Below are 16,220 nucleotides of genomic sequence, written 5' to 3' on the forward strand. Positions count from 1 at the left end.
AATTTTTCTATGTCGATTATAAATTACAACCTTTAAACTCATACATTTAAAGCAACATTGCAGAGTTTATCGGGCTTCAAATAATGTTTCCAGACTCATTGCAATGGTAGAAAAATGGTTAACAGGATGAATAGTGCTGCCGCTGCAGCCTGAGCCGGGTCGCGTCGGCATGCACTATGTAACTTCCCTGCACGGGTCGGATCACGGGTCGGATCAAATTGGTTTCTTGCATTCATTTTTGTACTAAATTGCAAAATAGAAGGACACCATTCCTTCATCTTTAACCAATTATCGGAGGTCGGGCTGCGGACAGGCTGTGTAACGAGCAGCTGGAGTCGTTGCCTGGAAACCACTGAGCCCATACGCATATGGAAGGCAGTGGTGCTTCCAACACAACAACAGCAACATTATGCTGTATCATTCTAGTTAATAAATTGAATACTTTTTAAAATTATTTCAAATGCATGAGTTATATGTCCTCTAATTGGCTTAAAATCAATCAAAAAGACCCATTGGCGGTTAAAATATGGTCACTTCCGGTTTAAACAGCCATTTTGAATTTTGAAAATGTCAGAAATTGATTCAGCATCATCAAACCCCTAAAACCACTCCAATATTGCCCGGATAGGCCAAACAGTTGTCAAAATATTTCCCATATATGTGTGATGTTGACTGGTCTGCCCTGAGTGGGTTCCGACCCTGGGTCTCCCGCGCCACAGGCGCCGATGCTAACTGTTTCGCCAAGAAGTCAATGACCACTTGGCAAGTGGGTTAGCATGTTTTTTTATGGGCGAGTGAGTTTAATTTCAGTACCGCTAACTGCCACATGTCGTCACTTCTCCTCACTGGTACCTTGAGTCTGTGGCTATACCCATGGACCTCGGTTACATTTGCTAACTATGCTAATTATGCTAATTGCCCAACAATAGCCTATAAGTTAGCATCCGGCAGTTTCTGAATGCTGGGGACCCATAGGCCTACTATATATTTCTAACACAAAACTTTGGGATACTCTACATTTCTGGGTTCACAATGGGGCCTTATGGGCTGGCAAGTAGACTATATTCAACACCTGCTGTGCCACTGTCGTCTTACCAACTTCACTATATCCAACACACAGCAGCCCACTGTCTGATCAGTTTGTGTCCCTTGTCAAACAAGACATGCAGATGTAATAGAGGGTCCGGGTGCACTCACTCACCCATACAGGACGTGCAAACAGGTTTGCCAAGCGATCACTGATGTCTTGGCATGCCATGCGGGAGACCAGGGTTCGAGCCCCACCTGGGGCAGTCCGTGCTGAAACACTCTAACACTATGAGATAATAACGGAATGTTACGAGATGGAGCTGTTTTAGAGGTAAATTCATGCAAAACTGCTGATGTGCGTTCCCGTTTGGGGCAGTTTTTCAGCAAGCAGTCTCTCTCTCACTAGGGGCAAGGCCAGGCGACATGACAGGTAGAGCAGGGGAACGGGGATCTGGAGGGCGGCCTGGGGGCTGAGCAGAGGGGTGTAGGGATTCTGGGGGGAGGCGAGGAGGTCAGGCAAAGTCTGGGGGTCGGCCTGAAGGCCAGACAGAAGCGCACAGAGAGTCTGGGGGTCTGCCCAGAGGCTGGGCAGACGGGCGATGCCACTTGCGGGACTGGGGACCGGGGGGGCGGCTGGCCGCTGACTGGAGTCTCAGGACAGAGATGGGCTGGGGTGCCAGTTGGACACTAGTGGCAGGAGCCGGACAGACCTTCGGCTGGACACTGGCGACAGGAGTCGAGCGGACCACCGGCCGGACGCTGGATACAGGCGTCAAGCACTCCAACTGCTCAACACTGGAGGCAGCAACCGGACGGGCCTCCGGCTGGACACGGAATCAGGGGCAGGGCACTCGGCCGGCTGGACACAGGAATGAGGGGCCGGTTGAACCACCAGCTTGACACTGGAAACAGGAGTGGATGAGCCCCCTGACTGGAGGCTGGGAACCTGGGACTGCTCGCCACCAGGTTGGAGACAGGAAACCCCGAGCTCTGGCACATCAGAGCTGTGGGACGCTGAGCATCGGCGTCCTCGCCACCTATGTCTCCTCCTCGGTACCCTGACCTCCACGGGAGAGCTGGGTGCTGCATCATGTGAAGCAGGAACAGGGGTGGCGTCTGCCGGGACCCCCGACGCCGAAACAGGAGTGGCGTCTGCCGGGACCCCCGACGCCGGAACAGGAGTGGCGTCCAAGGGCGACTGCAGCTCAGGAAGAGGTGCTGGAGTGCTGCAGTTCTGGAGGCGGCCTGACCACCAACGAATCACGGGGAACCGGGGTCGGCCGGACCACCGACTGGACATGGGGTGCAGGAGTCGGCCGGACCGCCAACAAGGCACAGGGAGGCTGGGGTTGCTGGGGACGAGGCTTAGGCTTCTGACGGCAGCGAGAGGAGACGCATCTGCTGGGCTTCGGGGAGTTGGTGGCAGTTGGGTTGTGGCTAGGCAGGTGGGTCTTTAAAACCTGACGCCGAAAATACTCAAAAAGAGTAATTTGCTCCGAACCAGAATCTTTGGGCAGGACGCTGGATTTAGGAGGGGAAGGCTTGGAGGCTTCGGGAATGTTGCCGGAACCAGTGCATTGAAAACGGTTGAGCTTACCCCGGATAATGTCCAGTCGAGGAACAAAGTGGCTCACCCATGGCCTCTCTTTGAACCAGAGCTGTTGATGAGGGGAGATGCCATGAGGTGGGCCACAGTCCGTTCAAACTCAGAAACTTTCTGTTCAAAAAGTTTGACTGAAATTATCTGACCAATTTAGAATGAGATTCATTGATAATGAGACATCTGTGTTATCCTGACAAAAATTGTAGTTGCATTGTTTATTGCAACATTTTTTTTCTTGTGTTATAGTCCCGCCTCCTTGTGGATTACATAAATGAGATTTTCTAACCCTGATAGAGTTTAATCTGAGTTACCACAGCTGAAGACATAACCTCATCCCACTGATCAACTTTAAGAAAGGTAATTTTGCTATATTGTCTCCTTTGAATTTACATGAATTTAAGATGAATGTGTACATATTGTATTGAAAAAATAAGATAATGAAGGCATCAGTGACAAATACAGACCAATACAGTGTACTATGACATAAACAGATACTATGGTTATGGTATGTCTTTAAAAAGAGAAACGATTCGACTACTCTCTAAACTTACGTAATTAAAGGCAGTGCATCAAAGTTGTTATTAAGATTTAGAAAAAATTGAAAATTAATATTTTTAAAATTTTTCTGTCACAGGCTATAGGTTCAAGACAAGGATGGAGATCAATAATTCAACAGATCTTTCTGATGGAAATGACTCCTCTAATGCTTATGACGATGACTCCATGTCTAACTCTGCTAAACTGAGAAAGTTTCTCAACATCTTCTCCATCATTGGTCTTTGTCTGGCCTTCGTTGTTGGTGTGCTGGGGAATGGAGTGGTTATCTGGTTGACCGGGTTCAAGATGAAGAAAACAGTTAAAACAGTTTGGTTCCTCAACTTGGCTGTGGCCGATTTCCTCTTCACAGCCTTCCTGCCCCTGTATGTGACCACCATAGCCCTGGATTTCCACTGGCCATTCGGCAACTTCATGTGCAAAGTTAACAGTGCTTTAACCTTCCTGAACATGTTTTCCAGTGTCTACATCCTGGTGGTGATCAGTGTGGACAGATGTGTATCTGTTGTGTGGCCTGTCTGGGCCCAGAACCACCGAACTGTACGCAAGGCGTCCTATGTGAGTCTTGGTGTTTGGGTCCTGGCTCTGATTTACAGCACTCCATCCTTCATCTTCAGGGACACAATGTCAACTTCTGATGGAGAGAAAATCTACTGTTTCACCAACTTTTCTCTTTCCAATAATTCCACAAAATCTGAGTTGGTGCAGTTACGTCGTCGGGCCATGACCATCACCCGTTTCCTCCTTGGATTCCTTCTCCCCTTCACTGTCATTGTCTCCTCTAATGCTGTGATGATCCATCGTCTTAGGAGGAACCGCACCCTGGCCAGGCGCTCTAGACGCCCCTTTAAGATCATTGCTGCTGTTATCATCACTTTTTTCCTGTGCTGGGCTCCCTTTCACATCATGGGCTTAATGGGGTTGCTTCATTTTACAGTCAGTCCAACATTCGGCTATGTTCTTGATATTGGTGTCCCTATATCCACCACCTTGATCTATCTCAACAGCTGCATTAACCCACTGCTGTATGCGTTCATAGGCCAAGATTTCAAAGATAAAGTTTGCAAATCCATCCTGAATGATTTGAAGACTGTCTTCCAGGAGGAAGAATGATGCTCTTGTGCTCACACAGTTTTCAGTCTTTCACTGTGCAAACAATATTTTCTCACTGTGTGTGTGGCAACACCACAGAATCTACTTCCTCTGCCTATAGCTACTACAAGCTTTGATAAACATGTTACTAATGTGTAAACATACTTCTGTCAGCCTTGCTATATAAACATATGTTATTGACTATACAATATTATGTGTAAAGAAGAAGCTGTACTTTAAACTTAGCTTGGTTTGATCATTCTTTGACCACTTTTTGTTTGTTTGTTTTTCTTGAGGAGACATGTCTCTGTCCTCCATTCTCAGCATGTACATGTTCTGCTGTGATCTGACAATGTTAATGTATATGTGGAGATTTTGTTCATAAGACATCATAATGAGCTTGTTGCAATTGAATAAACTTTGAATTAATTTGTCACATACACAAAACAGTAGGCCCCTACATGTTGTATGACTCTGGTACTTTTAATATTTACCTGTCTTTAATCAAATAAAAACAATGTACTGGTAAAAATGATCTTGTTTTTCTTCTTTTTTGGTGTGTTGACTACCATGAATTTATCACTTTTATCTCCATCAGCCACATCTACCAGAATTAAAGTATTACGACATATTCTTACATGCATATGTGTTCATTTTATGATAGAAGACTGCTCTACTTTATTTGGTGTTTAGGTTTTTTTGATGCAGCATCTGTATGGTTTACCTGTTTCAAGAGGTCCATCGGGTTGCTGCCAGGCAACTTAACTTCTCATAAAAATTGACATGTAGGCTACACATATTTATGTGTGTGACTGCAGATGTGAATATTGTGACATGAAACTGTTTATAAAAACTTATTTGTAATCTATTTTGTGTTTTATTGCATCACATGATGTTGATTATTATTATGAACTTCTTCATTAATGTAAATTTACCAGCAGACAAAGCTGTTGTACAATATAATTTCAAAACTGTGCTGCAGACCCAGGACCAAAGCTTTATATGGAAATAAAGTAATTTTTGTTTTACCAAATCTTTAACATCTTTTCCTTAACCGTGTAACTTTTGAGGTAAATTTCTTTATTTTTTTGATTGACTGATTTTTTAAAATGAATTATCCGACCAATTTAGAATGAGACACATCAATAATAATACTTATTCTAGGGTCTAGGTCTTCTAAATATTTTCAAAATATAGCCTAATCTTGTGTGTGAGTTTAAAAGTTCAGTGGAAATCTGATTAAGAGTGCAAACAGGAAGAAACATGCAGATAGCCAGGACTCAAATATATATTTTTTTAAGATGGGGGTTTAATCAGGCATCAGCACAGTACGGATCTGTTTAATTTTTCTATGTCGATTATAAATTACAACCTTTAAACTCATACATTTAAAGCAACATTGCAGAGTTTATCGGCCTTCAAATAATGTTTCCAGACTCATTGCAATGGTAGAAAAATGGTTAACAGGATGAATGGTGCTGCCGCTGCAGCCTGAGCCGGGTCGCGTCGGTAACTTCCCTGCACGGGTCGGATCACGGGTCGGATCAAATTGGTTTCTTGCAATTTAAAGGTGATAGCTACAAGTTTAATTCCTCCTGGCCAGTAGGTGTTCCACTCACACTGCCTGTGTAGGTACCAGATTGGCTCGGCTGCCAGATCGGCTCGGGGTCCTGCACTTGCAGATGACGTCACGCATGTCACAAATCGTGATTGGTTGAAGCTCGGAAAGTTGGAAGAAACCATGGAAACACAAAATGTTCGGCAAAATTGGCTCGTGGTCGGAGCATGGATGTATTATATTATCGTCGGAGAGCGGTGTTTGCTAAGCGCTGCTAACGTTGGGCTAGTGCTAACACGGAGCTAACAGTAACACAGACAGCAACACTAACAAATGATTATACACGAAGAACAAGGGTAGTACGGTGTGTGTGTGTGTGTGTGTGTGTGTGTAGCGTTAGCTTCGTGCTAGCCACGAGCACAGACACAAGCCGAACTTTTCTAACTTTATTAAACATTGTTCAGCAGTACTACAAACATTTTGTGTTTCCATGGTTTCTTCCAACTTTCCGAGCTTCAACCAATCACGATTTGTGACATGCGTGACGCCATCTGCAAGTGCAGGACCCCGAGCCGATCTGGCAGCCGAGCCAATCTGGTACCTACACCTGCTCTCGCTCCAACCTTCTGTTTTACTGGTTGCCAGTTGACATAGATATAGTATATACGTAGATGCCGCCTCTGACGCTGCTGCCCATTGGAACGGATTGTCGCCGCCGCCGCCATCTTCAGCAGGAGGTGTCTAACTTTTAGTCTACAGAGGCAGAGGTCTATCACTTAATTTTCAACCGATTTTCAAGCCGTTTGTTTTAATATAAATACTACAATTCAGGTACATAACTCAGGTTAGCAGTTAGGGTTCATGTAAGTGCCATGAAACTTATTTAATATGGCCTAGCACAATTATATAGGTAGCCTACAGTGGTTTACACTCACTCGCCGGCCTCATCACCATGGCAACCACAAACTCACAACTACCACAGCCGGGGGAAACAGCTGATAAGCCACAAAATAACAAACTATTGATATATTAACTACCGGTATATGCACTAAATGTAACACATATCCCATCCTATGATACGTTACGTTAGTTTCATTTATGTCAGATAACTTAACTACATCAAATTCAACAAGTTCATAACAGTTATATAATATAAAACAACTTATTACTTGAGAAAAGTTATTCCATGTCTCTTCGTTTTGGCGTTTCTTTCATGGGAACATCCGTACGTGGCACAAAAGGCTGGCATTTTGCCAGATTCACAGCTGTCAAACCCTCTGACCGGTCTGACTATTGACTGCTTGACAGGAGGAACTACTCCTCAAGATGGCGGCCGTGAGACATTCCAAACAAGCCCGAATGCGGCATCTACGTATCCACCTTTTTCCGAACGTCAAAAACGTAGCCTGTTTTGCCGGTTTTGGAATGTTATGTGTACGTTTCCATGGTTTCAGTAGCCGCGGTAAATGCATGGATTTTTTTTTTTTTTCCCCCCAATGAAAATCTGTAAAACGCATGGATCATCACAGCAGCTTTTAACAGTGGATATCACACAAATTGACATCTGTGTTAAAAGCCAGCGTTAATAGATCCATGCGTTTACCGCAACTATGACAACGCCTGAAAACCATGGAAACGTAAACGTAAAATTCCACCAAACCGGCAAACCGGAAGCCAGTTTTGACCATAGATGACGTTCGGAAACTTGTGGATATGGCCAGTTGACACATGACATCAACATTCTAATGCTGTTGCCACAGAGATCATTCCATGCCGACGTTGCCCATGGGACCCGCCAAAATGTATTGAACAATTATTTATATACTTTTTAGAAAAAATTCAGTAAAATTAATACTTTTATTCTGCACCCCTCTAGACATTCTGGCGATGCATTATTTTTGAAAAATGTATCCTTTGACAAAAAAGTTGTAGCTATGACCTTTAAGATATTTCCATTCATTTTTGTACTAAATTGCAAAATAGAAGGACACCATTCCTTCATCTTTAACCGATTATCGGAGGTCGGGCTGCGGACAGGCCGTGTAACGAGCAGCTGGAGTCGTTGCCTGGAAACCACTGAGCCATACGCACGCTAGCCGAGAGGTCAATGACCACTTGGCCAGTGGGTTAGCATGTTTTTTTATGGGCGAGTGAGTTTAATTTCAGTACCGCTAACTGCCACATGTCGTCACTTCTCCTCACTGGTACCCGAGACTGTGGCTATACCTGCGGACCTCGGTTACATTTGCTAACTATGCTAATTATGCTAATTGCCCAACAATAGCCTATAAGTTAGCATCCGGCAGTTTCTGAATGCTGGGGACCCATACTATATATTTCTAACACAAAACTTTGGGGTACTCAACATTTCTGGGTTCACAATGGGGCCTTATTGGCTGGCAAGTAGACTATATTCAACACCTGCTGTGCCACTGTCGTCTTACCAACTTCACTATATCCAACACACAGCAGCTCACTGTCTGATCAGTTTGTGTCCCTTGTCAAACAAGACATGCAGATGTAATGGAGGGTCCGGGTGCACTCACTCACCCATACAGGATGTGCAAACCAGTTTGCCAAGCGATCACTGATGTCTTGGCAAAACGGTTTGCTTGGTTCTCCGTGCCGGAGACCAGGGTTTGAACCCCACCTGGGGCAGTCCGTACTGAAACGCAACGCAGAGGGCCAGATTAACATCAGCTACAGTGGTGCCGTGACCCGGATGCCCTGGGCGGAGTGAGTTCAGCGGGAGTGAGTGTAACGGAAAGTCTGGGTGCACTCACTCAGCCATAAAGAAGGTGCAAACCTGACTGCCAAGAGGTCAATGACCGCCCAGAGCATCCGGGTCACGGCACCACTGTGACCCGGACAATTAAAGGTAACAAACCTACTGCTAAAACTATAGGGATTATGGCAATGGGCCAATTTGCCAAAATATTGAACTATCCCTTTAATTACGTAACTTTTGAGGTAAATTTCTTTATTTTTTGACTGAAATGATCTGACCAATTGAAGCCAATTTGCACGTTTGCATGTAAACAGAGAAAAACGAGGTTGGGGGAGCCTGACGACGGAGGTTGGCCGGCCGAGCAGCTCTGCAGACCGGCTGCTGCCTCTGTGATGTCGCGGTCATTGCTCCACAGGTGGAACTTCACTTCTCCGAAAAACATCGGAGCAGACTTCTAAACATCTGTCATTTGGATAAATTGGCTGTATATTTGGGATCTAAACAGTTAGCCTACTTTCTCGCATGAAAAAATATTAAAACTTTAGACAAAAGGAGAGAAAGTGACGTTGTTGTTGTTGTTGCTGCTATGCGGGATCATGTGCCGGATTCTGATTGGCTGACGTGGGCTTGAGCTTCTCGCTACAGTGCCACCTGCAGGTTTGGCATGCTCTTGACGGCATATATACACAGGTTAGTGTAAACGAAAACTTTTATGAAAACGGACTTGTGTGCGCGCAGTTATTTTTATAGAGAGGGTGAAATGTCTGTTTATGAAAATAGCCGGACACGTGCAAATTTAGTCTTTCAGTTCCTTGCCCGATTATTGTGTTTTGTCAAGGTGTTTTGTTCTCCTGCCTGTCGTGAGTTATTAAAACTTCATTTTGCAAGTACCAGCCTGTGTTAGCTCCTGCATTTGGGTCCACCTGCTTCGTGCACCCTGACACAAGGTACAGGATGTGTTGTGTTGTGGTTTCCTAAAGTATAGAAATAAACAATACATATAATGTTACAGAATAAAAGTAATATGACTGAACTAAACACACAAACGGTAGGCCTACTACCCAAAGAATGCAGTGAAATAACAACTGCGGTCAAATAATACTCTCTAATGGCTGAATGGGGGCGCCTCAGACCATTACAATCTAACTGTAATAAACGTAAATATCGTCAGATATAACAACCATCCATGGTATGAAACACTCAGAACAGAATCATATGTTTAGAACACATATATAGAGGAAGATGAACATATAACTAGCCTGTGGCAACATATGTCACCAAGAAAAACTCGGTGTGCGGGAGCACACATCAATATGTTACAACCTATACCTACCTATCTATCTATCTATCTATCTATCTATCTATCTATCTATCTATCTATCTATCTATCTATCTATCTATCTATCTATCTATCTATCTACCTACCTACCTACCTACCTACCTACCTACCTACCTACCTACCTACCTACCTACCTACCTACCTACCTACCTACCTACCTACCTACCTACCTACCTACCTACCTACCTACCTACCTACCTATCTATCTATCTATCTATCTATCTATCTATCTATCTATCTATCTATCTATCTATCTATCTATCTATCTATCTATCTATCTATCTATCTATCTATCTATCTATCTATCTATCTATCATACTCCACCGGAAGAGCAAAACTGGCTTACGTTTTTGCCATTCTGAAAAAGGTGGATATTTCTGAGTGTATTCTCCTACTGTGAACTGTTGGACGACAGTTTGTGTCCTTTGTGATCATGTGACCTCTTTAATTAACTTCCGAGCCATGATCATGCATTAATCCTTAAGTCCATACAATGCAATTTATGTATAAACATGTCTAATCAATTTGAGTTGTAATATATTTGATTTCTAGAAAAATCCCCTAGCACCAAGACCTCCAAGATGAAACCCATAGAAGAAGGGATGGAGGACGATGTGTTCAAAGACCCCGCTCCCTCTGAGTCTCAGTGTAAACCCGGCACGTCCACTGAGGAAGTGTAATGTGGTGTAATGTAGGTGTGTGTGTCTGCTTCACAACCTTGAGCCTGATTGATCACCAACATGACTGATACTAATCTAAAGGTCAGATATGTTTGTGTTCATGTTTAAATTGGTGTCTCGTTTATTTACCCTCTGTAAAACACAGAAGTTTGATGTAGTTTTATGCTCTAAAAGTGAATCATAGTACATTTCCCCTGCTCTATAGACTGAAAATAGGTAAAGGTGTGATCAGTCTGTATTTATGGGAGTGGAGCGCCCCCCTGTGGTCACAATATGTAATCTTTGCTTCAGGACCTCTGAGAGAGAAATAAAACCTACCAAAGGGAAAACAAACTTCTATTCCAGAGGCTGTTTCTGCTTTTGTTATGTCTGGAGACATCAATATAATATTGACTTTATAGAAAAGACTTGAAATAAATGTGTTCATTTTGTGTGAAGATTTTTCTATCATTTTTTAATTTAAGTAGAATTATCACCTCCGATAACTTTTAGGATTTTACACAGGAATCAGTAATATATTAACGAACTTGTGAGATTGTTGGTGTGTGTAATTACCATACTGTATGTATATTCTCTGTGCAGTCACTATCTTTTGTTACTTTTTGTGTGTTCAGTTATAACACACCAAGATAATTAAATGTATGTTTTATGGATAATAAATTATATCACACAACTGCAACTATTCTTGTGTTTTCTGAGAACATCTTTTACATTTATATTTTTTAGTCAAGTCTGATAATTAGTTTAAAATGTAAACTATAAATAAATAAATGGTCTTGATTGTGGTTATTAGTGATTTATTTATGACTAGTCATCAATTAGTAAATTTGCATAAACTTTATAACTTCTAGACTTCACTATTGCAACAGTCTTAATTTTTTTTATTCTTATAAGAGCTTATGGGATTTAAGACAAAACTTTCACTTTGATGCTTTCAGTGCAACTTAGAAATACTCTGTTTTAAGATAATATGCTTTGTGAACACTGGCTCTGATATCTTCTCGAAGAACCACAAACACTACACATAATTTAAATGATGGCTCATAGAAGGACATTTTTATGGATACCAGCACACCAGGAGGAGGCTAATGGGATTTCTTGGTTTCCCTCATCAAACTCATCAAATACACAATCCAACAACTCCTAAACGCTCAAGTTGTGACCTGCACATTCACCACGCTATGAGTAGGGTTGGGCATCGTTTGGATTTTAACGATTCCGATTCTCTATTTCGATTTCTGTTCTAAACGATTCTCGATTCCGATTCTTTGAGGTGCAGGTCAACAGGTCACAACTTATTTCACAGGATGTTTTTTTATTTGACAAACTCTTCACACAGGCCATTTTTGCATGCATGCTTGGACTTCAAACATACATCTTACACAGCTTGTAAAACCTCCAAAAGGCCTCCAAAAACAGATTTAGCCAACAATGGTATTCAATTAAAAGGGAGGGTCCCTAACTGTAACTATAAAACTGAAACTTGGCAAGCAGTCTAACATACAAAGAGCTGCAGAACAGGTGAATGTATATGCAACAAAATAAAACAAACACTGGAGCAGTCATGATGACAAATCAAAAACAGTTTTTGTTTAAGAAGATAATCATGTCTGCCTTCTCAGGCTGAGGAGGTCTGTACACTAGTGACGCGCGGTGCGGGTCAAGAAATGTTTACTTTATTTGCGGGGCGGGGCGGGTCATTAAAAAAACTGATAATGAAGTCCAGAGTGTGTTATCAGGGGCACGCTGATGTTGACGGGAAAGCCGGCGGAGGTGTGAAGGAACCGGGTGAGACCAAGAAATCCCATGAGCCTCCGTAGCGTAGCTCTGAGCAGCTCGCGGCTCTGCTCCACCGTTCTAAAAATAGCTTGCACCGACAATTAAAGGCAACAAACCTACTGCTATGACTATAGGGATTATGGCAATGGGCCAATTTGCCAAAAATATTAAACTATCCCTTTAAGTATGTAACTTTTGAGGTACATTTCTTTATTTTTTGATTGAAATGATCTGACCAATTTAGAATGAGATACATTGATAATAAGACATCTATGTTATCCTGACAAAAAATTTGTAGTTGCAATGTTTGTTGCAACCTTTTTTTTTCTTGTGTTACAGTCCCACCTCCCTGTGGTTTCAACATTAGATAAATGAGATTTTAACCCTGACGGAGTTCAGTCTGAGTTACCACAGCTGAAGACATAACCTCATCCCACTGATCAACTTTAAGAAAGGTAATTTTGCTATATTGTCTCCTTTGAATTTACCTGAATTTAAGATGAATGTGTACATATTGTATTGAAAAAATAAGATAATGAAAGCATCAGTGACAAATACAGACCAATACAGTGTACTATGACAGATAAACAGATACTATGGTTATGGTATGTCTTTAAAAAGAGAAACGATTCGACTACTCTCTAAACTTACGTAATTAAAGGCAGTGCATCAAAGTTGTTATTAAGATTTAGAAAAAATTGAAAATTAATATTTTTAAAATTTTTCTGTCACAGGCTATAGGTTCAAGACAAGGATGGAGATCATTAATTCAACAGATCTTTCTGATGGAAATGACTCCTCTAATGCTTATGACGATGACTCCATGTCTAACTCTGCTAAACTGAGAAAGTTTCTCAACATCTTCTCCATCATTGGTTATTGTCTGGCCTTCGTTGTTGGTGTGCTGGGGAATGGAGTGGTTATCTGGTTGACCGGGTTCAAGATGAAGAAAACAGTTAAAACAGTTTGGTTCCTCAACTTGGCTGTGGCCGATTTCCTCTTCACAGCCTTCCTGCCCCTGTATGTGACCACCATAGCCCTGGATTTCCACTGGCCATTCGGCAACTTCATGTGCAAAGTTAACAGTGCTTTAACCGCCCTGAACATGTTTGCCAGTGTCTACACCCTGGTGGTGATCAGTGTGGACAGATGTGTATCTGTTGTGTGGCCTGTTTGGGCCCAGAACCACCGAACTGTACGCAAGGCGTCCTATGTGAGTCTTGGTGTTTGGGTCCTGGCTCTGATTTACAGCACTCCATCCTTCATCTTCAGGGACACAGCATCATACTCTGATGAAGAGACGAGCTACTGTTTCACCAACTTTGAACTTTCCAATAATGATACACAATCTGTGTTTGAGTTGGTGCAGTTTCGTCATCAGGCCATGACCATCACCCGTTTCCTCCTTGGATTCCTTCTCCCCTTCACTGTCATTGTCTCCTCTAATGCTGTGATGATCCATCGTCTCAGGAGGAACCGCACCCTGGCCAGGCGCTCTAGACGCCCCTTTAAGATCATTGCTGCTGTTATCATCACCTTTTTCCTGTGCTGGGCTCCCTTTCACATCATGTGGTTAATAGAGTTGCTTCATTTTACAATCATTCCAATATTCGACTATGTTCTTACTATTGGTTTCCCTATATCCACCATCTTGATCTATCTCAACAGCTGCATTAACCCACTGCTGTATGTGTTCATAGGCCAAGATTTCAAAGATAAAGTTTGCAAATCCATCCTGAATAATTTGAAGACTGTCTTCCAGGACGAAGAATGATGATCTTGTGCTCACACAGTTTTCAGTCTTTCGCTGTGCAAACAATATTTTCTCATGACATTGTGTGTGTGTGTGTGTGTGTGTGGCAACACCACAGAATCTACTTCCTCTGCTTATAGCTACTACAAGCTTTGATAAACATGTTACTAATGTCTAAACATACTTCTGTCAGCCTTGTTATATAAACACATGTTATTGACTATACGATATTATGAGTGTAAAGAAGAAGCTGTACTTTAAACTTAGCCTGGTTTGATCATTCTTTAGCCACATTTTGTTTGTTTGTTTTTCTTGAGGAGACATGTCTCTGGCCTCCATTCTCAGTATTTACATGTTCTGCTGTGATCTGACAATGTTAATGTATATGTGGAGATTTTGTTCATAAGACATCATAATAAGCTTGTTGCAATTGAATAAACTTTGAATTAATTTGTCACATACACAAAACAGTAGGCGCCTACATGTTGTATGACTCTGGTACTTTTAATATTTACCTGTCTTTAATCAAATAAAAACATTGTACTGGTAAAATGATCTTGTTTTTCTTTTTTGGTTTGTTGACTACCATGAATTTATCACTTTTATCTCAATCAGCCACATCTACCACAATTAAAGTACTACAACATATTCTTACATGCATATGTGTTCATTTTATGATAGAAGACTGCTCTACTTTGGTGCTTACGTGTTTTGATGCAGCATCTGTATGGTTTACCTGTTTCAAGAGGTCCATCAGACTGCTGCCATGGCAACTTAACTTAATACATATTTATGTGTGAGACTGCAGATGTGAATATTGTGACATGAAACTGTTTATAAAAACTTATTTGTAATCTATTTTGTGTTTTATTGCATCACATGATGTTGATTATAATTATGAACTTCTTTACTAATGTAAATTTACCAGCAGACAAAGCTGTTGTACAATATAATTTCAAAACTGTGTGCTGCAGACCCAGGACCAAAGCTTTATTATGGAAATAAAGTAATTTTTGTTTTACAAAATCTTTAACATCTTTTCCTTAACCGTGTAACTTTTGAGGTAAATTTCTTTATTTTTTTGATTGACTGATTTTTTAAAATGAATTATCCGACCAATTTAGGATGAGACACATCAATAATAATACTTATTCTAGGGTCTAGGTCTTCTAAATATTTTCAAAATATAATCTTGTGTGTGAGTTTAAAAGTTCAGTGGAAATCTGATTAAGAGTGCAAACAGGAAGAAACATGCAGATAGCCAGGACTCAAATATATATTTTTTTAAGATGGGGGTTTAATCAGGCATCAGCACAGTAAGGATCTGTTGAATTTTTCTATGTCGATTATAAATTACAACCTTTAAACTCATACATTTAAAGCAACATTGCAGAGTTTATCGGCCTTCAAATAATGTTTCCAGACTCATTGCAATGGTAGAAAAATGGTTAACAGGATGAATAGTGCTGCCGCTGCAGCCTGAGCCGGGTCGCGTCGGCATGCACTATGTAACTTCCCTGCACGGGTCGGATCACGGGTCGGATCAAATTGGTTTCTTGCATTCATTTTTGTACTAAATTGCAAAATAGAAGGACACCATTCCTTCATCTTTAACCAATTATCGGAGGTCGGGCTGCGGACAGGCTGTGTAACGAGCAGCTGGAGTCGTTGCCTGGAAACCACTGAGCCCATACGCACGCTAGCCGAGTTTTAAGTTGGAAGGCAGTGGTGCTTCCAACACAACAACAGCAACATTATGCTGTATCATTCTAGTTAATAAATTGAATACTTTTTAAAATTATTTCAAATGCATGAGTTATATGTCCTCTAATTGGCTTAAAATCAATCAAAAAGACCCATTGGCGGTTAAAATATGGTCACTTCCGGTTTAAACAGCCATTTTGAATTTTGAAAATGTCAGAAATTGATTCAGCATCATCAAACCCCTAAAACCACTCCAATATTGCCCGGATAGGCCAAACAGTTGTCAAAATATTTCCCATATATGTGTGATGTTGACTGGTCTGCCCTGAGTGGGTTCCGACCCTGGGTCTCCCGCGCCACAGGCGCCGATGCTAACTGTTTCGCCAAGAAGTCAATGACC

General features: G+C 41.8%; 3 protein-coding genes across 4 annotated transcripts in view; all 3 read left to right on the forward strand.

The window, feature by feature from the left end:
• popdc1 (popeye domain cAMP effector 1) overlaps nucleotides 1–16,220 on the forward strand; it is a 42,015-nt gene that overhangs the window by 13,366 nt on the left and 12,429 nt on the right. The window contains exon 8 of one of the 2 annotated variants that reach the window (XM_085803014.1): nucleotides 10,457–11,081. The exons of the other annotated variant lie outside the window; for it this stretch is intronic. Within the exon in view, the coding sequence (XP_085659140.1) occupies nucleotides 10,457–10,584 (128 nt within the window). The 3' untranslated portion in view covers nucleotides 10,585–11,081. Of the gene's footprint in view, nucleotides 1–10,456; nucleotides 11,082–16,220 lie in introns of those variants that run through there. 2 annotated transcript variants of the gene reach the window in all.
• On the forward strand, nucleotides 3,287–4,300 carry LOC146972602 (chemerin-like receptor 1). Its single transcript, XM_085803017.1, has one exon. It carries the CDS (start codon nucleotides 3,287–3,289, stop codon nucleotides 4,298–4,300), a length of 1,014 nt encoding a protein of 337 aa, XP_085659143.1.
• On the forward strand, nucleotides 13,118–14,183 carry LOC146972603 (chemerin-like receptor 1). The gene has a single exon (XM_085802062.1). The coding sequence runs from the start codon at nucleotides 13,118–13,120 to the stop codon at nucleotides 14,135–14,137; it is 1,020 nt and encodes a 339-aa protein (XP_085658188.1). The 3' UTR covers nucleotides 14,138–14,183.

Source organism: Trachurus japonicus, chromosome 16, assembly GCF_045865225.1.
Source record: "Trachurus japonicus isolate A0001 chromosome 16, Traja_1.0".
Taxonomy (NCBI): Eukaryota; Metazoa; Chordata; class Actinopteri; order Carangiformes; family Carangidae; genus Trachurus; species Trachurus japonicus.

Coding starts and splice junctions, on each gene's coding strand:
- LOC146972603 (XM_085802062.1), top strand. CDS start 13,118: ATGGAGATCATTAATTCAACAGATCTTTCTGATGGAAATGACTCCTCT.
- LOC146972602 (XM_085803017.1), top strand. CDS start 3,287: ATGGAGATCAATAATTCAACAGATCTTTCTGATGGAAATGACTCCTCT.